This window comes from Phoxinus phoxinus (assembly GCF_949152265.1).
Source record: "Phoxinus phoxinus genome assembly, chromosome: 23".
Taxonomy (NCBI): Eukaryota; Metazoa; Chordata; class Actinopteri; order Cypriniformes; family Leuciscidae; genus Phoxinus; species Phoxinus phoxinus.
The window spans coordinates 114514-140983 of record NC_136898.1 but is presented as its reverse complement, the minus strand read 5'-3'; the positions used below and the strand labels follow the sequence as shown (position 1 = coordinate 140983).

The 26470-nt window shown below is 43.7% G+C and overlaps 2 protein-coding genes across 3 annotated transcripts in view; one reads left to right on the top strand and one right to left on the bottom strand.

The window, feature by feature from the left end:
- Positions 1 to 90: 90 nt before the first annotated feature.
- vps26c (VPS26 endosomal protein sorting factor C) lies at positions 91 to 13560 on the bottom strand. Its single transcript, XM_079600581.1, has 10 exons — positions 13426 to 13560; positions 13277 to 13308; positions 13040 to 13186; positions 12724 to 12867; positions 12215 to 12364; positions 12055 to 12135; positions 9553 to 9627; positions 9108 to 9258; positions 1107 to 1259; positions 91 to 997 (listed from the first exon to the last, which is right to left on the bottom strand). The coding sequence occupies exons 3-10, from the start codon at positions 13094 to 13096 to the stop codon at positions 915 to 917; spliced, it is 894 nt and encodes a 297-aa protein (XP_079456707.1). The 5' UTR covers positions 13097 to 13186; positions 13277 to 13308; positions 13426 to 13560; the 3' UTR covers positions 91 to 914.
- Positions 13561 to 13839: 279 nt separating this feature from the next.
- The window catches only part of dyrk1aa (dual-specificity tyrosine-(Y)-phosphorylation regulated kinase 1A, a), a 30603-nt gene continuing 17972 nt past the window's right edge, over positions 13840 to 26470 (top strand). The window contains exons 1-7 of one of the 2 annotated variants that reach the window (XM_079600579.1): positions 13840 to 13981; positions 14748 to 14863; positions 14947 to 15016; positions 16089 to 16264; positions 16390 to 16509; positions 23120 to 23308; positions 23391 to 23538. In XM_079600579.1, coding sequence (XP_079456705.1) covers positions 15007 to 15016; positions 16089 to 16264; positions 16390 to 16509; positions 23120 to 23308; positions 23391 to 23538 — 643 coding nt within the window. In that variant the 5' untranslated portion in view covers positions 13840 to 13981; positions 14748 to 14863; positions 14947 to 15006. Of the gene's footprint in view, positions 13982 to 14441; positions 14645 to 14747; positions 14864 to 14946; positions 15017 to 16088; positions 16265 to 16389; positions 16510 to 23119; positions 23309 to 23390; positions 23539 to 26470 lie in introns of those variants that run through there. The other variant, XM_079600580.1, reaches the window with a different exon arrangement.

The window sequence follows — 26470 nt, the reverse complement described above, 5'->3', positions numbered from 1 at the left end:
ATCGATGTTCACTGAAGCTGTAGTGGAGTACTGTGAGTGTTCCTGCAGAGACAGCTTTCTCCTTCAGCTCAGTCCTATATATTCAAAATAAAAACCTCTGTTTGAATGTCCGCTGCCATATCTTGTCCTTTCAACAGTTAAGGGGGTTCCTGTTCCCATATCATCTGTCAGCTGAGTCGTCTTCTCCGTGATCACAGGTTCGAGTCCCTCCTCTTCTCTGACTGACTCGCTCATAAAGAGTCTCTGCCGCCATCTAATGGAGAAATGATGTGTGTAACTTCTGTTGCTGTGTACGGTCAGGGACTATTCTTTCCAGCGGAAGGAAGGCTTTTAGTGATTTTACTTCATGAAAGTTGCATAGATACATATTTTTCAGCTTTATCTGTATTGTGTGGTAACCGTGTTATAGAAGCAATAGGGCTGTGCTGTATCGTGGATAAGTCACGGCTGAAGGGGTTACGATGCCAAACAACGCCGTGACTTTATTCCAGTACAGCACTAACCTCGAGTACCTTATTGCTTATAACAAAAATAATCTGAATAATTAATTTACACAGCAATGAAGATCATATAGGCCTTAAATATAATCCATTAAATAAATGTTATGCTTACTCTGTAAGTGACAAACAAAACAGAATTAAGTGTTTCTTTGCCATTTGTATGAAAATATCAGCACAAAATTCATGATCATGACAGGCTTAACTTAAATATGTTATCTTCAGACGTCTGCATTACAATCAATATCTCAGGTGAGCGGATGACTTTAATAAACACTTTGACTTTACAGCAAATATCCATATTCACTCATGATCAAAAGAGTCTTTTAATGTAATTTACTGAGAAGAGCAATTTTTTATTCATGATAAAAATAAAGATTCTTGAGACGGATCCGAAGGCTTCAGATGTTTCTGGACTCAAACTCTGACCAACTTCAGTGGGAAGTTTTCCGTTATCAAATGATCGTCGTGAAGAACAATCACAATGTTCACCTCAAATTCTAGAAGGGAAGAAAGTAAATCTATAAATGCAGTAATGGACTTTAATGTATACACACACATTACCACAAACCAACCCAGTATTGAACACGGCTGTAGAGAGTTCCTTACCGACTTTAAAGTTGGTGGTTTCGAGTGTGGGGCAGGTGAAGAGCCGAGGAAACACCATGTATATGGGGATGGAGAGGCCGTGGCAGACGTCTCCTTCAGCGATCTGGATGTTCTGGATCTCTGTGGCATCTCTAGCGTATCCCTCCGCACACCCTGAACACATGCAGGTAACACTGATGTAACACTGATGCACATGTAACACTGAAGAACGCGGTGATGTAACACTATCTGCACACGGTGATGTAACACTGATGCACACGTAACACTGAAGAACGCGGTGATGTAACACTATCTGAACGCGGTGATGTAACACTATCTGAACGCGGTGATGTAACACTATCTGAACGCGGTGATGTAACACTATCTGCACGCGGTGATGTAACACTATCTGCACGCGGTGATGTAACACTATCTGCACGCGGTGATGTAACACTATCTGAACGCGGTGATGTAACACTATCTGCACGCGGTGATGTAACACTATCTGAACGCGGTGATGTAACACTATCTGCACGCGGTGATGTAACACTATCTGCACGCGGTGATGTAACACTATCTGCACACGGTGATGTAACACTGATGCACACGTAACACTGAAGAACGCGGTGATGTAACACTATCTGAACGCGGTGATGTAACACTATCTGAACGCGGTGATGTAACACTATCTGCACGCGGTGATGTAACACTATCTGAACGCGGTGATGTAACACTATCTGCACGCGGTGATGTAACACTATCTGAACGCGGTGATGTAACACTATCTGCACGCGGTGATGTAACACTATCTGCACGCGGTGATGTAACACTATCTGCACGCGGTGATGTAACACTATCTGCACGCGGTGATGTAACACTATCTGCACGCGGTGATGTAACACTATCTGCACACGGTGATGTAACACTATCTGCACGCGGTGATGTAACACTATCTGCACGCGGTGATGTAACACTATCTGCACGCGGTGATGTAACACTATCTGCACGCGGTGATGTAACACTATCTGCACGCGGTGATGTAACACTATCTGAACGCGGTGATGTAACACTATCTGCACGCGGTGATGTAACACTATCTGCACGCGGTGATGTAACACTATCTGAACGCGGTGATGTAACACTATCTGAACGCGGTGATGTAACACTATCTGCACGCGGTGATGTAACACTATCTGCACGCGGTGATGTAACACTATCTGAACGCGGTGATGTAACACTATCTGCACGCGGTGATGTAACACTATCTGAACGCGGTGATGTAACACTATCTGAACGCGGTGATGTAACACTATCTGCACACGGTGATGTGACACTATCTGCACGCGGTGATGTAACACTATCTGCACGCGGTGATGTAACACTATCTGAACGCGGTGATGTAACACTATCTGCACGCGGTGATGTAACACTATCTGCACGCGGTGATGTAACACTATCTGCACACGGTGATGTAACACTATCTGCACACGGTGATGTAACACTATCTGAACGCGGTGATGTAACACTATCTGCACGCGGTGATGTAACACTATCTGCACGCGGTGATGTAACACTATCTGCACGCGGTGATGTAACACTATCTGAACGCGGTGATGTAACACTATCTGCACGCGGTGATGTAACACTATCTGCACGCGGTGATGTAACACTATCTGCACGCGGTGATGTAACACTATCTGCACACGGTGATGTAACACTATCTGCACACGGTGATGTAACACTATCTGCACGCGGTGATGTAACACTATCTGCACACGGTGATGTGACACTATCTGCACGCGGTGATGTAACACTATCTGCACGCGGTGATGTAACACTATCTGCACACGGTGATGTGACACTATCTGCACGCGGTGATGTAACACTATCTGCACGCGGTGATGTAACACTATCTGCACGCGGTGATGTAACACTATCTGCACGCGGTGATGTAACACTATCTGCACGCGGTGATGTAACACTATCTGCACACGGTGATGTAACACTATCTGCACGCGGTGATGTAACACTATCTGCACGCGGTGATGTAACACTATCTGCACGCGGTGATGTAACACTATCTGCACGCGGTGATGTAACACTATCTGCACACGGTGATGTAACACTATCTGCACGCGGTGATGTAACACTATCTGCACACTATCTGACACTATCTGCACGCGGTGATATAACACTATCTGCACGCGGTGATGTAACACTATCTGCACGCGGTGATGTAACACTATCTGCACGCGGTGATGTAACACTATCTGAACGCGGTGATGTAACACTATCTGCACGCGGTGATGTAACACTATCTGCACGCGGTGATGTAACACTATCTGAACGCGGTGATGTAACACTATCTGCACGCGGTGATGTAACACTATCTGCACGCGGTGATGTAACACTATCTGCACGCGGTGATGTAACACTATCTGCACGCGGTGATGTAACACTATCTGAACGCGGTGATGTAACACTATCTGCACGCGGTGATGTAACACTATCTGAACGCGGTGATGTAACACTATCTGCACGCGGTGATGTAACACTATCTGCACGCGGTGATGTAACACTATCTGCACGCGGTGATGTAACACTATCTGAACGCGGTGATGTAACACTATCTGCACGCGGTGATGTAACACTATCTGCACGCGGTGATGTAACACTATCTGCACGCGGTGATGTAACACTATCTGCACGCGGTGATGTAACACTATCTGAACGCGGTGATGTAACACTATCTGCACGCGGTGATGTAACACTATCTGCACGCGGTGATGTAACACTATCTGCACGCGGTGATGTAACACTATCTGCACGCGGTGATGTAACACTATCTGCACACGGTGATGTAACACTATCTGCACACGGTGATGTAACACTATCTGCACGCGGTGATGTAACACTATCTGCACGCGGTGATGTGACACTATCTGCACGCGGTGATGTAACACTATCTGCACGCGGTGATGTAACACTATCTGCACGCGGTGATGTAACACTATCTGCACGCGGTGATGTAACACTATCTGCACGCGGTGATGTAACACTATCTGCACGCGGTGATGTAACACTATCTGCACGCGGTGATGTAACACTATCTGCACACGGTGATGTAACACTCTGCACGCGGTGATGTAACACTATCTGCACGCGGTGATGTAACTATCTGCACACGGTGATGTAACACTATCTGCACGCGGTGATGTAACACTATCTGCACACGGTGATGTAACACTATCTGCACGCGGTGATGTAACACTATCTGCACACTATCTGACACTATCTGCACGCGGTGATATAACACTATCTGCACGCGGTGATGTAACACTATCTGCACGCGGTGATGTAACACTATCTGCACGCGGTGATGTAACACTATCTGCACACGGTGATATAACACTATCTGCACACGGTGATGTAACACTATCTGCACACGGTGATGTAACACTATCTGCACGCGGTGATGTAACACTATCTGCACGCGGTGATGTAACACTATCTGCACGCGGTGATGTAACACTATCTGCACGCGGTGATGTAACACTATCTGCAAGCGGTGATGTAACACTATCTGAACGCGGTGATGTAACACTATCTGCACACGGTGATGTAACACTATCTGCACGCGGTGATGTAACACTATCTGCACGCGGTGATGTAACACTATCTGCACGCGGTGATGTAACACTATCTGCACACGGTGATGTAACACTATCTGCACACGGTGATGTAACACTATCTGAACGCGGTGATGTAACACTATCTGCACGCGGTGATGTAACACTATCTGCACGCGGTGATGTAACACTATCTGCACACGGTGATGTAACACTATCTGCACACGGTGATGTAACACTATCTGCACGCGGTGATGTAACACTATCTGCACGCGGTGATGTAACACTATCTGCACACGGTGATGTAACACTATCTGAACGCGGTGATGTAACACTATCTGAACGCGGTGATGTAACACTATCTGAACGCGGTGATGTAACACTATCTGAACGCGGTGATGTAACACTATCTGCACGCGGTGATGTAACACTATCTGCACGCGGTGATGTAACACTATCTGAACGCGGTGATGTAACACTATCTGCACGCGGTGATGTAACACTATCTGAACGCGGTGATGTAACACTATCTGCACGCGGTGATGTAACACTATCTGAACGCGGTGATGTAACACTATCTGAACGCGGTGATGTAACACTATCTGCACGCGGTGATGTAACACTATCTGCACGCGGTGATGTAACACTATCTGAACGCGGTGATGTAACACTATCTGCACGCGGTGATGTAACACTATCTGCACGCGGTGATGTAACACTATCTGCACGCGGTGATGTAACACTATCTGCACGCGGTGATGTAACACTATCTGAACGCGGTGATGTAACACTATCTGCACGCGGTGATGTAACACTATCTGCACGCGGTGATGTAACACTATCTGCACACGGTGATGTAACACTATCTGCACACGGTGATGTAACACTATCTGCACGCGGTGATGTAACACTATCTGCACACGGTGATGTGACACTATCTGCACGCGGTGATGTAACACTATCTGCACGCGGTGATGTAACACTATCTGCACGCGGTGATGTAACACTATCTGCACGCGGTGATGTAACACTATCTGCACGCGGTGATGTAACACTATCTGCACGCGGTGATGTAACACTATCTGCACACGGTGATGTAACACTATCTGCACACGGTGATGTAACACTATCTGCACGCGGTGATGTAACACTATCTGCACGCGGTGATGTAACACTATCTGCACGCGGTGATGTAACACTATCTGCACACGGTGATGTAACACTATCTGCACACGGTGATGTAACACTATCTGCACGCGGTGATGTAACACTATCTGCACACGGTGATGTAACACTATCTGCACGCGGTGATGTAACACTATCTGCACACTATCTGACACTATCTGCACGCGGTGATATAACACTATCTGCACGCGGTGATGTAACACTATCTGCACGCGGTGATGTAACACTATCTGCACGCGGTGATGTAACACTATCTGCACACGGTGATATAACACTGATGCACACGTAACACTGAAGAACGCGGTGATGTAACACTATCTGAACGCGGTGATGTAACACTATCTGAACGCGGTGATGTAACACTATCTGAACGCGGTGATGTAACACTATCTGAACGCGGTGATGTAACACTATCTGCACGCGGTGATGTAACACTATCTGCACGCGGTGATGTAACACTATCTGAACGCGGTGATGTAACACTATCTGCACGCGGTGATGTAACACTATCTGAACGCGGTGATGTAACACTATCTGCACGCGGTGATGTAACACTATCTGCACGCGGTGATGTAACACTATCTGCACGCGGTGATGTAACACTATCTGCACGCGGTGATGTAACACTATCTGAACGCGGTGATGTAACACTATCTGCACGCGGTGATGTAACACTATCTGCACGGGGTGATGTAACACTATCTGCACGGGGTGATGTAACACTATCTGAACGCGGTGATGTAACACTATCTGAACGCGGTGATGTAACACTATCTGCACGCGGTGATGTAACACTATCTGCACGCGGTGATGTAACACTATCTGAACGCGGTGATGTAACACTATCTGCACGCGGTGATGTAACACTATCTGCACGCGGTGATGTAACACTATCTGAACGCGGTGATGTAACTATCTGAACGCGGTGATGTAACACTATCTGCACGCGGTGATGTAACACTATCTGCACACGGTGATGTAACACTATCTGCACGCGGTGATGTAACTATCTGAACGCGGTGATGTAACACTATCTGAACGCGGTGATGTAACACTATCTGCACGCGGTGATGTAACACTATCTGCACGCGGTGATGTAACACTATCTGAACGCGGTGATGTAACTATCTGAACGCGGTGATGTAACACTATCTGCACGCGGTGATGTAACACTATCTGCACACGGTGATGTAACACTGTCTGCACGCGGTGATGTAACTATCTGAACGCGGTGATGTAACACTATCTGCACGCGGTGATGTAACACTGTCTGCACGCGGTGATGTAACTATCTGAACGCGGTGATGTAACACTATCTGAACGCGGTGATGTAACACTGTCTGCACGCGGTGATGTGACACTGTCTGCACGCGGTGATGTAACACTATCTGAACGCGGTGATGTAACACTATCTGAACGCGGTGATGTAACACTGTCTGCACGCGGTGATGTGACACTGTCTGCACGCGGTGATGTGACACTATCTGAACGCGGTGATGTAACACTATCTGAACGCGGTGATGTAACACTATCTGCACACGGTGATGTAACACTATCTGCACGCGGTGATGTAACTATCTGAACGCGGTGATGTAACTATCTGAACGCGGTGATGTAACACTATCTGCACGCGGTGATGTAACACTATCTGCACGCGGTGATGTAACACTATCTGCACGCGGTGATGTAACACTATCTGAACGCGGTGATGTAACACTATCTGAACGCGGTGATGTAACACTATCTGCACGCGGTGATGTAACACTATCTGCACGCGGTGATGTAACACTATCTGCACGCGGTGATGTAACACTATCTGCACGCGGTGATGTAACACTATCTGCACGCGGTGATGTAACACTATCTGAACGCGGTGATGTAACACTATCTGAACGCGGTGATGTAACACTATCTGAACGCGGTGATGTAACACTATCTGCACGCGGTGATGTAACACTATCTGCACGCGGTGATGTAACACTATCTGCACACGGTGATGTAACACTATCTGCACACGGTGATGTAACACTATCTGCACGCGGTGATGTAACACTATCTGAACGCGGTGATGTAACACTATCTGAACGCGGTGATGTAACACTATCTGAACGCGGTGATGTAACACTATCTGCACGCGGTGATGTAACACTATCTGAACGCGGTGATGTAACACTATCTGAACGCGGTGATGTAACACTATCTGCACACGGTGATGTAACACTATCTGCACACGGTGATGTGACACTATCTGCACGCGGTGATGTAACACTATCTGAACGCGGTGATGTAACACTATCTGCACACGGTGATGTAACACTATCTGAACGCGGTGATGTAACACTATCTGCACACGGTGATGTGACACTATCTGCACACGGTGATGTAACACTATCTGCACGCGGTGATGTGACACTATCTGCACGCGGTGATGTGACACTATCTGCACGCGGTGATGTGACACTATCTGCACGCGGTGATGTAACACTATCTGCACGCGGTGATGTAACACTATCTGCACGCGGTGATGTAACACTATCTGCACGCGGTGATGTGACACTATCTGCACGGGGTGATGTAACACTATCTGCACGCGGTGATGTAACACTATCTGCACGCGGTGATGTAACACTATCTGCACGCGGTGATGTAACACTATCTGAACGCGGTGATGTAACACTATCTGCACGCGGTGATGTAACACTATCTGAACGCGGTGATGTAACACTATCTGCACGCGGTGATGTAACACTATCTGCACGCGGTGATGTAACACTATCTGCACGCGGTGATGTAACACTATCTGAACGCGGTGATGTAACACTATCTGCACGCGGTGATGTAACACTATCTGCACGCGGTGATGTAACACTATCTGCACGCGGTGATGTAACACTATCTGCACACGGTGATGTGACACTATCTGCACGCGGTGATGTAACACTATCTGCACGCGGTGATGTAACACTATCTGCACGCGGTGATGTAACACTATCTGCACGCGGTGATGTAACACTATCTGCACACGGTGATGTGACACTATCTGCACGCGGTGATGTAACACTATCTGCACGCGGTGATGTAACACTATCTGCACGCGGTGATGTAACACTGATGCACACGGTGATGTAACACTATCTGCACGCGGTGATGTAACACTGATCTGTCACTGTGGGTGGTTGTAACGCTGGACATCAGATCTTTTTCTCACCGCAGGTCTCCACACGGACCAGCTGCAGCTCGATGCTCTTGATAGCGACCTCTGACCTCTCCACCACCAGCTCGCCGGTCAGAGGTCGTGTGATCGCACAGCTGGTGGCGTCCAGGTGACCTTTGATCAGGAACTTGGGTAATGATGTCCTCTGTTGAACACAAAACCACACGTACGTGATAATGATATGCGGTTTTCTGTTTGGAGGATGAGTTACATTTATTTGATCAATTTCTTTATACAGAATACTATAGTAGGATATAGAGGATAAAATCAGGGCAGGCAATTGACTTTTACTTATAAATTATAATAGAATTTTAGGTGCAGCTCAGAAAAGTTCATGACCCACATTCTGAATAACATGTGAATGAAGGGTGGAGTGACTTTTGGCCAGTACTGTATGTGAGCGTGGTATAGTCCAGCCGACGAGAGCGGATCTACGCACCTCTTTGACGTTCTGCAGCGTCTCTGGAGTGATGCTGAACTCCACCGGGCTCGGCGGGAGCTTGGGCTTCTGCGGCTGGAACACAGGCTGCGGTTACTGCAGGCACTCATCGTTCTTTTTTTCATAGTTTGGCTGGTCCTGCGACTTATAGTCCGGTGCGACTTATATATCAACATTAATTCATACTGACTGAGATGAACCAAGAGAAACATTACCGTCTGCAGCCGCGAGAGGGCGCTCGAGTTAGCGGAGTTGTTCAGAAGCAACAGAGTTCAGTGAGGAGTGAGATCGGGAGCTTGGTGAACTTGCTGACCGCTAACTTGTTGGACTCGCTGGATAACGTTAGTTTAGCCTATTCAGCCTCAGGTATATGTTCTTTATGCTGTTGTGTAGGGTTTCCCGCAGAACATGTGTTAGTTAAGGTGTAACGTAACTTTGTGTTAGCCACATACACATCAACATAAATGCTCCTGATAAATGATTTGTAATTAAATCATTAACATTCACAATCCACTGTTAATTTAACATAAAGCGAGCAGGCGGTGTGCAGGTTTGCCATGACTGAACGCGCGCTCTTAATAATTCCTAAAGCTGACATCAGTTCATCTCGATCTCACACATCTCTGTTATTATCAGTGAAGCTGACTGCAGAATCAATCTTTCATAATATCTTTTATAATCAGAGGATTTGCCAGAATTCAGCACTGAACATTCTGTCTTAAAAGCTTCTGATTGGCCATTGCGTTCCAGAAATCAACACACACGTCTGTGATTGGCTACATCGCTCAACGCTGCACACGTTACAAACAGAAACTCTGGCCTGTGAATCGTGTCTATTTTGTTTTAGTTGTTCTTGTTGCTTTTCTGCAACAGATGTTTTTAGTTTAGTTTTTAAATGTTTTATTCATAGATATTTATATTTAATCGTGTTATTCTCCCGCAGCCGCACACACACACACACACACACACACACAGTGAGTGCATTACCGTCCGCATCACATCTAGTCCCGCGCCGCACGTCTCTAGATCACGGGCCGAGTATAGCGGCGGGAGATATCGGCTCGGGAGAATCTGAGCTCTACACAGGACAGAGTAACGGCGGATATCGCTCATATACATGTTATTGACGAGGTATTTAAAGGGTTAGTTCACCCAAAAATGAAAATAATGTCATTAATGACTCACCCTCATGTCGTTCTAAGCCCGTAAGACCTCCGTTCATCTTCGGGACACAGTTTAAGATATTTTAGATTTAGTCCGAGAGCTTTCTGTCCCTCCATTGAAGCTGTATATACAGTATACTGTCCATGTCCATAAAGGTAATAAAAACATCATCACAGTAGTCCATGTGACATCAGTGGGTTAGTTAGAAGTTTTTGAAGCATCGAAAATACTTTTTGGTCCAAAAATAAAACAAAATAAGACTTTATTCAGCATTGTATTCTCTCCCGGGTCTGTTGTCAATCTGCGTTCAGGACTCCGCAGTGACGCTGCTGACGTAAGACGCTGCTGACGTGTTATCTGGTGCGCCCGAGCTTCGTTTACAGTCTGAGGGAGACGCACGCTATATTCAAGCTATTCTACATTGTTTGCGTGGATATCATTTTTTTAATGGTGCGTAAATGTGCATGTCGCGGATGAGACACTTTTACAGCGTGCGTTTCCCTCAGACTGTAAACGAAGCTCGGGCGCACCGGATAACACGTCATCAGCGTCTTACGCCATCAGCGTAACTGTGAAGGATTCACAACAGACCCGGGAGAGAATACAATGCGTAATAGTCTTATTTTGTGTTATTTTTGGACCAAAAAGTATTTTCGATGCTTCAAAAACTTCTAACTAACCCACTGATGTCACATGGACTACTTTGATGATGTTTTTATTACCTTTATGGACATGGCCAGTATACTGTATATACAGCTTCAATGGAGGGACAGAAAGCTCTCGGACTAAATCTAAAATATCTTAAACTGTGTTCCGAAGATGAACGGAGGTCTTACGGGCTTAGAACGACATGAGGGTGAGTCATTAATGACATTATTTTCATTTTTGGGTGAACTAACCCTTTAAGGCGGCAGGCGTGTGTTGCTTAGTTCCACAGTGCTGCGGGAAACCCTGTGCTACGTGTAATAACAACTTGGATTTTATGAAATAAATTTCTAAATAAATGCGACTTATAGTCCAGTGCGACTTATACTCCGGAGCGACTTATACTCCGGAGCGACTTATACTCCGGAGCGACTTATACTCCGGAGCGACTTATACTCCGGAGCGACTTATACTCCGGCGCGACTTATACTCCGGAGCGACTTATACTCCGGAGCGACTTATACTCCGGAGCGACTTATACTCCGGAGCGACTTATACTCCGGAGCGACTTATACTCCGGAGCGACTTATACTCCGGAGCGACTTATACTCCGGAGCGACTTATACTCCGGAGCGACTTATACTCCGGAAAATAAGGTACTCGTCGCGCGGCCGTACTCGTGTCGAGTCTCACCTGGCAGTGCAGCATGAACTCGCAGCTCTTGCTGAGGTCTTTAGCGAGCAGTGGGCGCCTCATGTCGCAGCGGAGTGTGTACTGCAACACAATCACAACACACCACATCAGCGCATCATCACGGAACACGTGTGTGTGTGTGTGTGTGTGTGACGCTCACCTGTATGTTGACGAACACACCGTGGTACGTCTCGTACAGGACCTTGCTGCCTTTGGCCTGCAGCGGAAACTCAAACGGGATCTCGGTTCTTCCCGCCGGGACTTTTCCTGGTTTCACCACCTCCATGTTGCTGGACACCAGCTGAATGGGCTGAACATCACACACACACTTTACTTCTACAGCGCTTCAGATCGTGTGTGTGTGTGTGTGTGTGTGTGTGTGTGTGTGTGTGTGTGTGTGTGTGTGTGTGAGAGACTGTGTGTGTGAGAGAGAGAGAGAGAGAGTGTGTGTGTGTGTGTGAGAGAGAGAGAGACTGTGTGTGTGTGTGTGTGAGTGAGAGAGAGAGAGAGAGAGAGAGAGAGAGAGAGAGAGTGTGTGTGTGTGTGTGTGTGTGTGAGAGAGAGAGGTTGTGTGTGTGTGTGAGAGACCGTATGTGTGTGGGGTGAGAGAGTGTGAGAGAGACCCGTGTGTGAGAGAGAGAGACCCGTGTGTGTGTGTGTGTGTGAGACCTTGACGGAGTTGTAGAAGGCCTCGAACACCCCCACACTCTTCGAGCTGAGCTGCAGGTTCACGAGCCCCTCCAGACTGAGAGAAACTCCCTGATGCTGCAGCGCGTCTCTGGTGCTGATGACCAGAACCCCGCTCAGCCGCTCCTGGAACACACACACACACACACACACACACACACACACACACACACACACACACACACACACACACACACACACACACACACACACACACACACACACACACACACACCTGCCTGATTAACCGCGGCACACCCCGCAGACACAGCGCACACCGAACCAGAGTCACCCTCACCCCTTCATGATACACTTTATTCGCCCGCTTCAGCCTGATGTCCAGCGACACGCTCATCTTCGCATCCGCGCATTCTCTTCCGCGTCGCTGTCATATGATCTCTGACGTCACCGGGGGGCGTGTCCGAGTTTAACCGTTAATAAACCTCTTTAGATATACAAGTAATATAGTTTTAATGTTGTGTAAACGTACTTATAATAGACAAAACCTTCCTTGATTTGCATAAAAACTACAAACTTTACTACGTTCACCAGAACTAATCCTGCGTCCTGAGAAGAAAAACAGAAACACGACGATGTATGAAACCACAAAAAGTGTGTTTGCAGCAATATCTGGGAAAACGAGATGTATTATATTTACAGTGTGTAACAATATCGCGCACGTACCTTCACTTTCGCTTCGCCCTAAGAAACGTAAAATTGATTGGCAGTTTCCATGACAACCCCGAGAACGGTTCCTGCGTCATGAGGTCATCCGGGAACTTGGACGTGTGATGGACAGTCGTCATGGAAACCTTCTCACTCGGCTTCCATTTTGTTCCTGACTTTTTTTCTCCCTTCAAAGGACCGATGACCGCCGTTACCGAAGCGCTCGATAGCGATTGAGAAATCGATCGTCGATTCGCGCGTCGTATCGATGACGAGCAGCCCTGTGTGGCGAGTTTAGTGCGCGAGTCCTGTGCGCGGGTTTGCAGCGCGCGCGCGTGCGCGCCATTTTGTCCAGGGCCAGCGGCGGCGCGCGCGCAGGATGAGTGACTGACGGACGGGACCGCGGAGCGCGCCGACGCTCACCGAGAGAGTTCTCGCTGTTCTGTGTGTTCTGCGAGGCTTTGCATCCGACACGCTTTGGGAAAGGGATTCCTGAGGAGCACGGCTGGGAATTATTGCGGATTCTCCCGGAGGATTTTCACTCCTCTCGTCAGAAAGAAACGCGCGCGACACGGTGAGTGATGACGGCTAGCGCGTCGGCTAACGGTTAGCTTCCCTCAGCGATCCCGACGCCTCGTTCCCCGCTCGCCGCGTCTCAATCCGGGCGAGATCCGACGCGTTCTGTGCGTTTTCGGAGGCTCGTCGAAATAACGGCTCCGTTTTCTCGCTCGCTTCGTTCTGGCTCCGGTCCGTTCGCAGGCCCGGGCAGCTAATGTCCAGCTAGCCTCGGTGTCGACAGCTCCGTGTGAGGGTTTCACAGATGATGAGTTTATTCAGTGCTCGAGCTGCTCTCTCCCGGGCGACTGGCCGAGTGTCTGCCGCTGTCCGCGCGGGTCAGTGCGGGTGTTGTGTCGTTAGCATGCTAGGCTAACTAACGTTAACGCGAGCCAGTGTTTTGACAGCTTTGATTGTCGTCATGTGCGCGAAACTGATTTACAGCATCAAACAATCGCAATCGTGTAAATGTCTTGCAGGAGAATTTGCAGTAGAAGCTTAACAACCGTATCTGGATATTTAGCGTGAACCTGGAGGTCCTGATGATGAGGAGGAGAGCTCTTCATCGTGTAGATGAGGCTGATGTTTGAGTGATTGTGTTTGGGGAAGTGTTGTGAGTGTGTTTACACGGGCTGCAGGATCCAGTGTGCGCGTGCTGTCTCTGGGCACACATAAACACAATGTATGATTACATGTTGTGCTAGTGTGCATTGTGCTTAATTGCTAGTTAGTTAGTATGCACTCCTAAACTGATTTAGTGTGTGTGTGGATTAATTTCACGGCAGATCTTCACCAATGGTTGTGCAAGTTGAAGATCAACTCAACCATCTCAAAACACGGCAAGACCCTGCAGACACACCAGGGCTGTTCTCACCTGGAAACCACTCGCGAGTCGCTTCAGGTACGCTGATGTCACTCTCTCACACACACACACACACACACTCGGGTACAGTATGTGTTCCTCACTGTCTGCTGTTCTCGCAGTGGGCTGTGGTTTGCAGATGGACTCCCCTGTCACAATGATATGAGATTTGTCAGAAGACGATGCATACAGGTGAGGCTCACACTAACCCACAGGTGCGCTTGCACACACACACACACACACACACACACGATCATGTAAACGCTCAGACTCGGACTGTGTGCAACATCTGTCCCTTCTTCAGTGTGTAGAGGGAGAGATGCTGGGGAATAAGGCCCGTCTCCGGGGTCTCTCAGACAAACTGATTCCGGTTCCTCACCCGAGAGCTTTTCTGTCAGCAAATACTGTGTTAAACTGTGCTGGGAAATGTGTCAAAGTGCAATTCAATTTCATGCCTCTTACCCGTTTTCCTATTGGACGCAGCCTCGCAGCTTTGCCCTAGCAACAAAAGTGGGTTATTTGCATACCCTTTCCTGATTGGCTGCCGCTTTAGCCGGCTGGCCAATGGCGCGGCATCTTCCTGGTGGTAGGCTATGGTAATGAAGCACTGTTGCTGGGCTTGCGAGCGCTGGTTACCAGTGTGAATGTGCTGCATTGTGTTTGCTGGTGAGAGACGCTGATAAATGACGACTTAATGATCTGCAGAATTCCCGCTCGCTGCAGACCGTCACATTTACAAACATCACTAACGCTCATGTAGGCTTTACTGTGCTGAGATTTGTGGCATTAAAGCCTCAGCTGTTGTCTAGACGTCTGTAGTTGTGGGATCATCGGCTGGTTCTGTTCAGTCACGCTTCATGTCTGTCGCTGTGATCATCTCGCTCGAGAACCCTATATGAGCGCTCTGTGTACAGTTCGGTAGGGTTCTGTGTGTGTGTGTGTGTGTGTGTGATCCTGATGCTGAGTCATAAACACACTCGATCAGCTCTGATTAGACCTGTGTGTGTGTGTGAGTGAGAGTGTGTGTGTGAAGGACTAAGTGTCGTCATGTGACAGGCGCACGACCACCCTGATCTCCCATTTTGGGCCGAGCTTTCTCAGGTGTTCTGTAACCGGATCTGCTTTTGGCTCGGAGCGTTTGCTGCCGCGCACACACACACAATGAAGGAAAAAAGAGCCTGTTTTTTATTCATATCAAACTAAAAGCAAGATAGCTGTGTGTGTGTGTGTGTGTGTGCTGAAGCTGTGTGTGTGTGTGTTTCAGGAGGAGAGACCTCAGCATGCAAACCCTCCTCTGTTCGGCTGGCCCCCTCGTTTTCTTTCCATTCGGCTGGTGTGCAGATGGATGCGCAGACGCCCCACTCTCACCCGCCGTTCAGTGATGCTCACCCGCCGAGCGCCGCGGACCAATCAGGCGCCTCGCAGCCCAACACCTCACAGGTACGCTGTACAGCGCGTGTGCGTGTGTGTGCGCGTGTGCGTGTGTGCGTGTGTGTGTGTGTGTGTGTGTGTGTGTGTGTGTGTGTGTGTCCGCGAGCCGCTCTCACACACCGCTTGTGTTGCAGGTAACTGCGGATATGGTGATGCTCCAGAGGCGGATGCCGCAGTGTTTCCGGGACCCGGCGTCTGCGCCCTTAAGAAAACTCTCCATCGAACTGATCAAAACATACAAACACATCAATGAGGTGCGACACTCACTACTCACGCCTGGGGTTGGGGATCAAAAATCGATTCCAATTCTGGAATTGAACTTGAGATGCTTGTTATAAAATTAAACTTTCGATTCCTCTGTGAGCGTTTCAATATGACTTTAAGCCGTTCTAACGTGAGAAACGCATCATCAGCGTGCCGACAGAGTTTTTTTTTTTGTTTTTTTTTAATTCCTCTCTATAGTAACACTAATATTAGTGTTATTATAGAGAGGAATATTAGTGTTATTATAGAGAGGAATATTAGTGTTATTATAGAGAGGAATATTAGTGTTATTATAGAGAGGAATATTAGTGTTATTATAGAGAGGAATATTAGTGTTATTATAGAGAGGAATATTAGTGTTATTATAGAGAGGAATATTAGTGTTATTATAGAGAGGAATATTAGTGTTATTATAGAGAGGAATATTAGTGTTATTATAGAGAGGAATATTAGTGTTATTATAGAGAGGAATATTAGTGTTATTATAGAGAGGAATATTAGTGTTATTATAGAGAGGAATATTAGTGTTATTATAGAGAGGAATATTAGTGTTATTATATAGAGGAATATTAGTGTTATTATAGAGAGGAATATTAGTGTTATTATATAGAGGAATATTAGTGTTATTATAGAGAGGAATATCAGTGTTATTATAGAGAGGAATATTAGTGTTATTATAGAGAGGAATATTAGTGTTATTATAGAGAGGAATATTAGTGTTATTATAGAGAGGAATATTAGTGTTATTATAGAGAGGAATATCAGTGTTATTATATAGAGGAATATTAGTGTTATTATAGAGAGGAATATTAGTGTTATTATAGAGAGGAATATTAGTGTTATTATAGAGAGGAATATTAGTGTTATTATAGAGAGGAATATTAGTGTTATTATAGAGAGGAATATTAGTGTTATTATAGAGAGGAATATTAGTGTTATTATAGAGAGGAATATTAGTGTTATTATAGAGAGGAATATTAGTGTTATTATAGAGAGGAATATTAGTGTTATTATAGAGAGGAATATTAGTGTTATTATAGAGAGGAATATTAGTGTTATTATAGAGAGGAATATTAGTGTTATTATAGAGAGGAATATTAGTGTTATTATAGAGAGGAATATTAGTGTTATTATAGAGAGGAATATTAGTGTTATTATAGAGAGGAATATTAGTGTTATTATAGAGAGGAATATTAGTGTTATTATATAGAGGAATATTAGTGTTATTATAGAGAGGAATATTAGTGTTATTATATAGAGGAATATTAGTGTTATTATAGAGAGGAATATCAGTGTTATTATAGAGAGGAATATTAGTGTTATTATAGAGAGGAATATTAGTGTTATTATAGAGAGGAATATTAGTGTTATTATAGAGAGGAATATTAGTGTTATTATAGAGAGGAATATCAGTGTTATTATATAGAGGAATATTAGTGTTATTATAGAGAGGAATATTAGTGTTATTATAGAGAGGAATATTAGTGTTATTATAGAGAGGAATATTAGTGTTATTATAGAGAGGAATATTAGTGTTATTATAGAGAGGAATATTAGTGTTATTATAGAGAGGAATATTAGTGTTATTATAGAGAGGAATATTAGTGTTATTATAGAGAGGAATATTAGTGTTATTATAGAGAGGAATATTAGTGTTATTATAGAGAGGAATATTAGTGTTATTATAGAGAGGAATATTAGTGTTATTATAGAGAGGAATATCAGTGTTATTATAGAGAGGAATATTAGTGTTATTATAGAGAGGAATATTAGTGTTATTATAGAGAGGAATATTAGTGTTATTATAGAGAGGAATATTAGTGTTATTATAGAGCGGGAATATTAGTGTTACTATAGAGCAGGAATATTAGTGTTATTATAGAGAGGAATATTAGTGTTATTATAGAGAGGAATATTAGTGTTATTATAGAGAGGAATATTAGTGTTATTATAGAGAGGAATATTAGTGTTATTATAGAGAGGAATATTAGTGTTATTATAGAGAGGAATATTAGTGTTATTATAGAGAGGAATATTAGTGTTATTATAGAGAGGAATATTAGTGTTATTATATAGAGGAATATTAGTGTTATTATAGAGAGGAATATTAGTGTTATTATAGAGAGGAATATTAGTGTTATTATAGAGAGGAATATTAGTGTTATTATAGAGAGGAATATTAGTGTTATTATAGAGAGGAATATTAGTGTTATTATAGAGAGGAATATTAGTGTTATTATAGAGAGGAATATTAGTGTTATTATAGAGAGGAATATTAGTGTTATTATAGAGAGGAATATTAGTGTTATTATAGAGAGGAATATTAGTGTTATTATAGAGAGGAATATTAGTGTTATTATATAGAGGAATATTAGTGTTATTATAGAGAGGAATATTAGTGTTATTATAGAGAGGAATATTAGTGTTATTATAGAGAGGAATATTAGTGTTATTATAGAGAGGAATATTAGTGTTATTATAGAGAGGAATATTAGTGTTATTATAGAGAGGAATATTAGTGTTATTATAGAGAGGAATATTAGTGTTATTATATAGAGGAATATTAGTGTTATTATAGAGAGGAATATTAGTGTTATTATAGAGAGGAATATTAGTGTTATTATAGAGAGGAATATTAGTGTTATTATAGAGAGGAATATTAGTGTTATTATAGAGAGGAATATTAGTGTTATTATAGAGAGGAATATTAGTGTTATTATAGAGAGGAATATTAGTGTTATTATAGAGAGGAATATTAGTGTTATTATAGAGAGGAATATTAGTGTTATTATAGAGAGGAATATTAGTGTTATTATAGAGAGGAATATTAGTGTTATTATAGAGAGGAATATTAGTGTTATTATAGAGAGGAATATTAGTGTTATTATAGAGAGGAATATTAGTGTTATTATATAGAGGAATATTAGTGTTATTATAGAGAGGAATATTAGTGTTATTATAGAGAGGAATATTAGTGTTATTATAGAGAGGAATATTAGTGTTATTATAGAGAGGAATATTAGTGTTATTATAGAGAGGAATATTAGTGTTATTATATAGAGGAATATTAGTGTTATTATAGAGAGGAATATTAGTGTTATTATAGAGAGGAATATTAGTGTTATTATAGAGAGGAATATTAGTGTTATTATAGAGAGGAATATTAGTGTTATTATAGAGAGGAATATTAGTGTTATTATAGAGAGGAATATTAGTGTTATTATAGAGAGGAATATTAGTGTTATTATAGAGAGGAATATAGAGAGGAATATTAGTGTTATTATAGAGAGGAATATTAGTGTTATTATAGAGAGGAATATAGAGAGGAATATTAGTGTTATTATAGAGAGGAATATTAGTGTTATTATAGAGAGGAATATAGAGAGGAATATTAGTGTTATTATAGAGAGGAATATAGAGCAGGAATATTAGTGTTATTATAGAGAGGAATATAGAGAGGAATATTAGTGTTATTATAGAGAGGAATATTAGTGTTATTATAGAGAGGAATATAGAGAGGAATATTAGTGTTATTATAGAGAGGAATATTAGTGTTATTATAGAGAGGAATATTAGTGTTATTATAGAGAGGAATATTAGTGTTATTATAGAGCAGGAATATTAGTGTTATTATAGAGAGGAATATTAGTGTTATTATAGAGAGGAATATTAGTGTTATTATAGAGAGGAATATTAGTGTTATTATAGAGAGGAATATTAGTGTTATTATAGAGCAGGAATATTAGTGTTATTATAGAGAGGAATATTAGTGGTATTATAGAGCAGGAATATTAGTGTTATTATAGAGCAGGAATATTAGTGTTATTATAGAGAGGAATATTAGTGTTATTATAGAGCAGGAATATTAGTGTTATTATAGAGAGGAATATTAGTGTTATTATAGAGCAGGAATATTAGTGTTATTATAGAGAGGAATATTAGTGTTATTATAGAGAGGAATATTAGTGTTATTATAGAGCAGGAATATTAGTGTTATTATAGAGAGGAATATTAGTGTTATTATAGAGAGGAATATAGAGAGGAATATTAGTGTTATTATAGAGAGGAATATAGAGAGGAATATTAGTGTTATTATAGAGCAGGAATATTAGTGTTATTATAGAGAGGAATATAGAGAGGAATATTAGTGTTATTATAGAGAGGAATATAGAGAGGAATATTAGTGTTATTATAGAGAGGAATATTAGTGTTATTATAGAGCAGGAATATTAGTGTTATTATAGAGAGGAATATTAGTGTTATTATAGAGCAGGAATATTAGTGTTATTATAGAGAGGAATATTAGTGTTATTATAGAGCAGGAATATTAGTGTTATTATAGAGAGGAATATTAGTGTTATTATAGAGAGGAATATTAGTGTTATTATAGAGCAGGAATATTAGTGTTATTATAGAGAGGAATATTAGTGTTATTATAGAGAGGAATATAGAGAGGAATATTAGTGTTATTATAGAGAGGAATATAGAGAGGAATATTAGTGTTATTATAGAGCAGGAATATTAGTGTTATTATAGAGAGGAATATAGAGAGGAATATTAGTGTTATTATAGAGAGGAATATAGAGAGGAATATTAGTGTTATTATAGAGAGGAATATTAGTGTTATTATAGAGCAGGAATATTAGTGTTATTATAGAGAGGAATATTAGTGTTATTATAGAGAGGAATATTAGTGTTATTATAGAGCAGGAATATTAGTGTTATTATAGAGAGGAATATTAGTGTTATTATAGAGAGGAATATAGAGAGGAATATTAGTGTTATTATAGAGAGGAATATAGAGAGGAATATTAGTGTTATTATAGAGCAGGAATATTAGTGTTATTATAGAGAGGAATATAGAGAGGAATATTAGTGTTATTATAGAGCAGGAATATTAGTGTTATTATAGAGAGGAATATAGAGAGGAATATTAGTGTTATTATAGAGCAGGAATATTAGTGTTATTATAGAGAGGAATATTAGTGTTATTATAGAGAGGAATATTAGTGTTATTATAGAGAGGAATATTAGTGTTATTATAGAGAGGAATATTAGTGTTATTATAGAGAGGAATATTAGTGTTACTATAGAGAGGAATATTAGTGTTATTATAGAGAGGAATATTAGTGTTATTATAGAGAGGAATATAGAGAGGAATATTAGTGTTATTATAGAGAGGAATATAGAGAGGAATATTAGTGTTATTATAGAGAGGAATATTAGTGTTATTATAGAGAGGAATATTAGTGTTACTATAGAGAGGAATATTAGTGTTATTATAGAGAGGAATATTAGTGTTATTATAGAGAGGAATATTAGTGTTATTATAGAGCAGGAATATTAGTGTTATTATAGAGAGGAATATAGAGAGGAATATTAGTGTTATTATAGAGAGGAATATTAGTGTTATTATAGAGAGGAATATAGAGAGGAATATTAGTGTTATTATAGAGAGGAATATTAGTGTTATTATAGAGAGGAATATAGAGAGGAATATTAGTGTTATTATAGAGAGGAATATTAGTGTTATTATAGAGAGGAATATAGAGAGGAATATTAGTGTTATTATAGAGAGGAATATTAGTGTTATTATAGAGAGGAATATAGAGAGGAATATTAGTGTTATTATAGAGAGGAATATTAGTGTTATTATAGAGCAGGAATATTAGTGTTATTATAGAGCAGGAATATTAGTGTTATTATAGAGAGGAATATTAGTGTTATTATAGAGAGGAATATTAGTGTTATTATAGAGCAGGAATATTAGTGTTACTATAGAGAGGAATATTAGTGTTATTATAGAGAGGAATATTAGTGTTATTATAGAGCAGGGATATTAGTGTTATTATAGAGCAGGAATATTAGTGTTACTATAGAGAGGAATATTAGTGTTATTATAGAGCAGGGATATTAGTGTTATTATAGAGAGGAATATTAGTGTTATTATAGAGAGGAATATTAGTGTTATTATAGAGCAGGAATATAGAGAGGAATATTAGTGTTATTATAGAGCAGGGATATTAGTGTTATTATAGAGAGGAATATTAGTGTTATTATAGAGAGGAATATTAGTGTTATTATAGAGCAGGAATATTAGTGTTACTATAGAGAGGAATATTAGTGTTATTATAGAGAGGAATATTAGTGTTATTATAGAGCAGGAATATAGAGAGGAATATTAGTGTTATTATAGAGCAGGGATATTAGTGTTATTATAGAGAGGAATATTAGTGTTATTATAGAGAGGAATATTAGTGTTATTATAGAGCAGGAATATTAGTGTTACTATAGAGAGGAATATTAGTGTTATTATAGAGAGGAATATTAGTGTTATTATAGAGAGGAATATTAGTGTTATTATAGAGCAGGGATTTTAGTGTTAATTAGTTTCTGTTCATGATATTCAGAAACAATTACATGTTTAGCAATGAGACTCAATGTGAATATCTAAGTTTTTTTTCTTATTGGAATCGATAAGCAAAATCGGAATCATTAAAATTCAAACGATACCCAACCCTACTCCCCAAATTGAAAGAAATGAAATTGTTGAATTTGTCACATGACTCGCTGAGCACGGCTCTTTCCGCTGGTTTGCAGGTTTACTATGCAAAAAAGAAGCGTCGTCACCAACAGGGTCAGGGCGAGGACTCCAGCAACAAGAAGGAGAGGAAGATTTACAACGACGGCTACGACGATGACAACTTCGACTACATCGTTAAAAATGGCGAGAAGTGGATGGACCGCTATGAGATCGACTCTTTGATAGGCAAAGGCTCGTTCGGTCAGGTGAGTGTGTGTCCGTGCGGCGGGCCGGTGGTGTGCTGATCAGTGTGTGTGTGTGTGACGTGTGTGTTGCTCTGCGTGGCAGGTGGTGAAGGCCTACGATCGGGTGGAGCAGGAGTGGGTCGCCATCAAGATCATCAAGAATAAAAAGGCTTTTCTGAATCAGGCTCAGATCGAGGTGCGACTGCTGGAGCTCATGAACAAACACGACACCGAGATGAAGTACTACATCGGTGAGGCCATGTCACGTTTCTGAACTCACGAGACCATATTACTGCGATGCTCCAAGACATATGATAAAAAGATAAACAAAAAATGCACTGTTGATTAAATGCTAAATTTGATATTACATTGTGTGTGTAAGTGAATATGATGGAGTTGGTGCTGAGACCCAACACAGGACAATAGAGACACCAGAATAACAATATTCATGATTCTGAAGATGAGAATGCGAAGACGAATATGCTTGATCTCTGTCACTGACTAGATATATTTATAATAATGTAGGACACTTTTTTAATTTGGCATTATCAGGACTCACACATTCCCCATCGCATTATTATATATTATATTCAACATTATTATAGTAGTTTAATACTGACACTAAAACTGATCTTAAATTTTTTCCTCACACAGAAATGTTATTTTGGGTGACCTATACACGATACATATTGATGCATTTATGTATTGTGATATATTGTAACACCCCTAGTTGACAGTGTTCACGGAGGAAAGAATCGGGCCTTTGAAGGCCTGGAAAGTCTGAGAAATTAATTAAAATTTTCTCATAATTTTTCCCATTGGGATTTTTTGTTTCTGGTTTTCTTCTGCGTTGAGTGTTGGTTCAGCGTGAAATGTGAGGACACATCCTGTGATATATCTGTCATGTCCTGTCGTGTGTGTGTGTGTATGAGACAGTGTTTAGAGAGGAATGAATCGCTCTATTTGGGGCAGACGTCATGCTGAACTATAAATGTTTAAAAATAAAGGCCAGGGTCGGCATCCCAGCTGTCTGTGTTCAGGCGAGTTTTACACCAGATTCATCAACTCAAGACACTGAAGAGTTTAGAAATTAGATATTCCTGTAAATGTAAGTTCTTTCTGAAGAGCAACAGAGAGCGAACTGAACTTGAGCGAGGCGCAGAGGTCAGGTGTCGTCTTCTGCGAACACACCTGATGATGTACACGCACCGCTGCACAGTGCTGAATAGTCACATACAAGACTTGTGTGGCACGACCCGAGGTTCTGCATATCCAGCGCCAAGACGTCGATGTAAAGAGTGACATTACGGTGCAATTTTAAAGGTAGCGATCGCAGTGGAGATCTCGGGTCCAGACCTGCGCAGTGGAGATCTCGGGTCCAGACCTGCGCAGTGGAGATCTCGGGTCCAGACCTGCGCAGTGGAGATCTCGGGTCCAGACCTGCGCAGTGGAGATCTCGGGTCCAGACCTGCGCAGTGGAGATCTCGGGTCCAGACCTGCGCAGTGGAGATCTCGGGTCCAGACCTGCGCAGTGGCGATCTCGGGTCCAGACCTGCGCAGTGGAGATCTCGGGTCCAGACCTGCGCAGTGGAGATCTCGGGTCCAGACCTGCGCAGTGGCGATCTCGGGTCCAGACCTGCGCAGTGGCGATCTCGGGACCAGACCTGCGCAGTGGCGATCTCGGGTCCAGACCTGCGCAGTGGAGATCTCGGGTCCAGACCTGCGCAGTGGAGATCTCGGGTCCAGACCTGCGCAGTGGAGATCTCGGGTCCAGACCTGCGCAGTGGCGATCTCGGGTCCAGACCTGCGCAGTGGCGATCTCGGGTCCAGACCTGCGCAGTGGCGATCTCGGGTCCAGACCTGCGCAGTGGAGATCTCGGGTCCAGACCTGCGCAGTGGAGATCTCGGGTCCAGACCTGCGCAGTGGAGATCTCGGGTCCAGACCTGCGCAGTGGAGATCTCGGGTCCAGACCTGCGCAGTGGAGATCTCGGGTCCAGACCTGCGCAGTGGAGATCTCGGGTCCAGACCTGCGCAGTGGAGATCTCGGGTCCAGACCTGCGCAGTGGAGATCTCGGGTCCAGACCTGCGCAGTGGCGATCTCGGGTCCAGACCTGCGCAGTGGCGATCTCGGGTCCAGACCTGCGCAGTGGAGATCTCGGGTCCAGACCTGCGCAGTGGCGATCTCGGGTCCAGACCTGCGCAGTGGCGATCTCGGGTCCAGACCTGCGCAGTGGCGATCTCGGGTCCAGACCTGCGCAGTGGAGATCTCGGGTCCAGACCTGCGCAGTGGAGATCTCGGGTCCAGACCTGCGCAGTGGCGATCTCGGGTCCAGACCTGCGCAGTGGAGATCTCGGGTCCAGACCTGCGCAGTGGCGATCTCGGGTCCAGACCTGCGCAGTGGCGATCTCGGGTCCAGACCTGCGCAGTGGCGATCTCGGGTCCAGACCTGCGCAGTGGCGATCTCGGGTCCAGACCTGCGCAGTGGAGATCTCGGGTCCAGACCTGCGCAGTGGCGATCTCGGGTCCAGACCTGCGCAGTGGCGATCTCGGGTCCAGACCTGCGCAGTGGAGATCTCGGGTCCAGACCTGCGCAGTGGAGATCTCGGGTCCAGACCTGCGCAGTGGAGATCTCGGGTCCAGACCTGCGCAGTGGAGATCTCGGGTCCAGACCTGCGCAGTGGAGATCTCGGGTCCAGACCTGCGCAGTGGAGATCTCGGGTCCAGACCTGCGCAGTGGAGATCTCGGGTCCAGACCTGAGCAGTGGCGATCTCGGGTCCAGACCTGCGCAGTGGCGATCTCGGGTCCAGACCTGCGCAGTGGCGATCTCGGGTCCAGACCTGCGCAGTGGAGATCTCGGGTCCAGACCTGCGCAGTGGAGATCTCGGGTCCAGACCTGCGCAGTGGAGATCTCGGGTCCAGACCTGCGCAGTGGAGATCTCGGGTCCAGACCTGCGCAGTGGAGATCTCGGGTCCAGACCTGCGCAGTGGAGATCTCGGGTCCAGACCTGCGCAGTGGCGATCTCGGGTCCAGACCTGCGCAGTGGCGTTCTCGGGTCCAGACCTGCGCAGTGGCGATCTCGGGTCCAGACCTGCGCAGTGGAGATCTCGGGTCCAGACCTGCGCAGTGGAGATCTCGGGTCCAGACCTGCGCAGTGGCGATCTCGGGTCCAGACCTGCGCA

What these genes read in the sequence shown, in the direction of transcription:
- vps26c (XM_079600581.1), bottom strand. Translation starts at nt 13,096, where the DNA reads ATGAGCGTGTCGCTGGACATCAGGCTGAAGCGGGCGAATAAAGTGTAT. An exon ending in AGTTCATGCTGCACTGCCAG is followed by an intron (nt 9,628 to 12,054) that starts GTGAGACTCGAC and finishes CCTGTGTTCCAG; the next exon opens with CCGCAGAAGCCCAAGCTCCC. An exon ending in GGTCCGTGTGGAGACCTGCG is followed by an intron (nt 1,260 to 9,107) that starts GTGAGAAAAAGA and finishes GCATGTGTTCAG; the next exon opens with GGTGTGCGGAGGGATACGCT.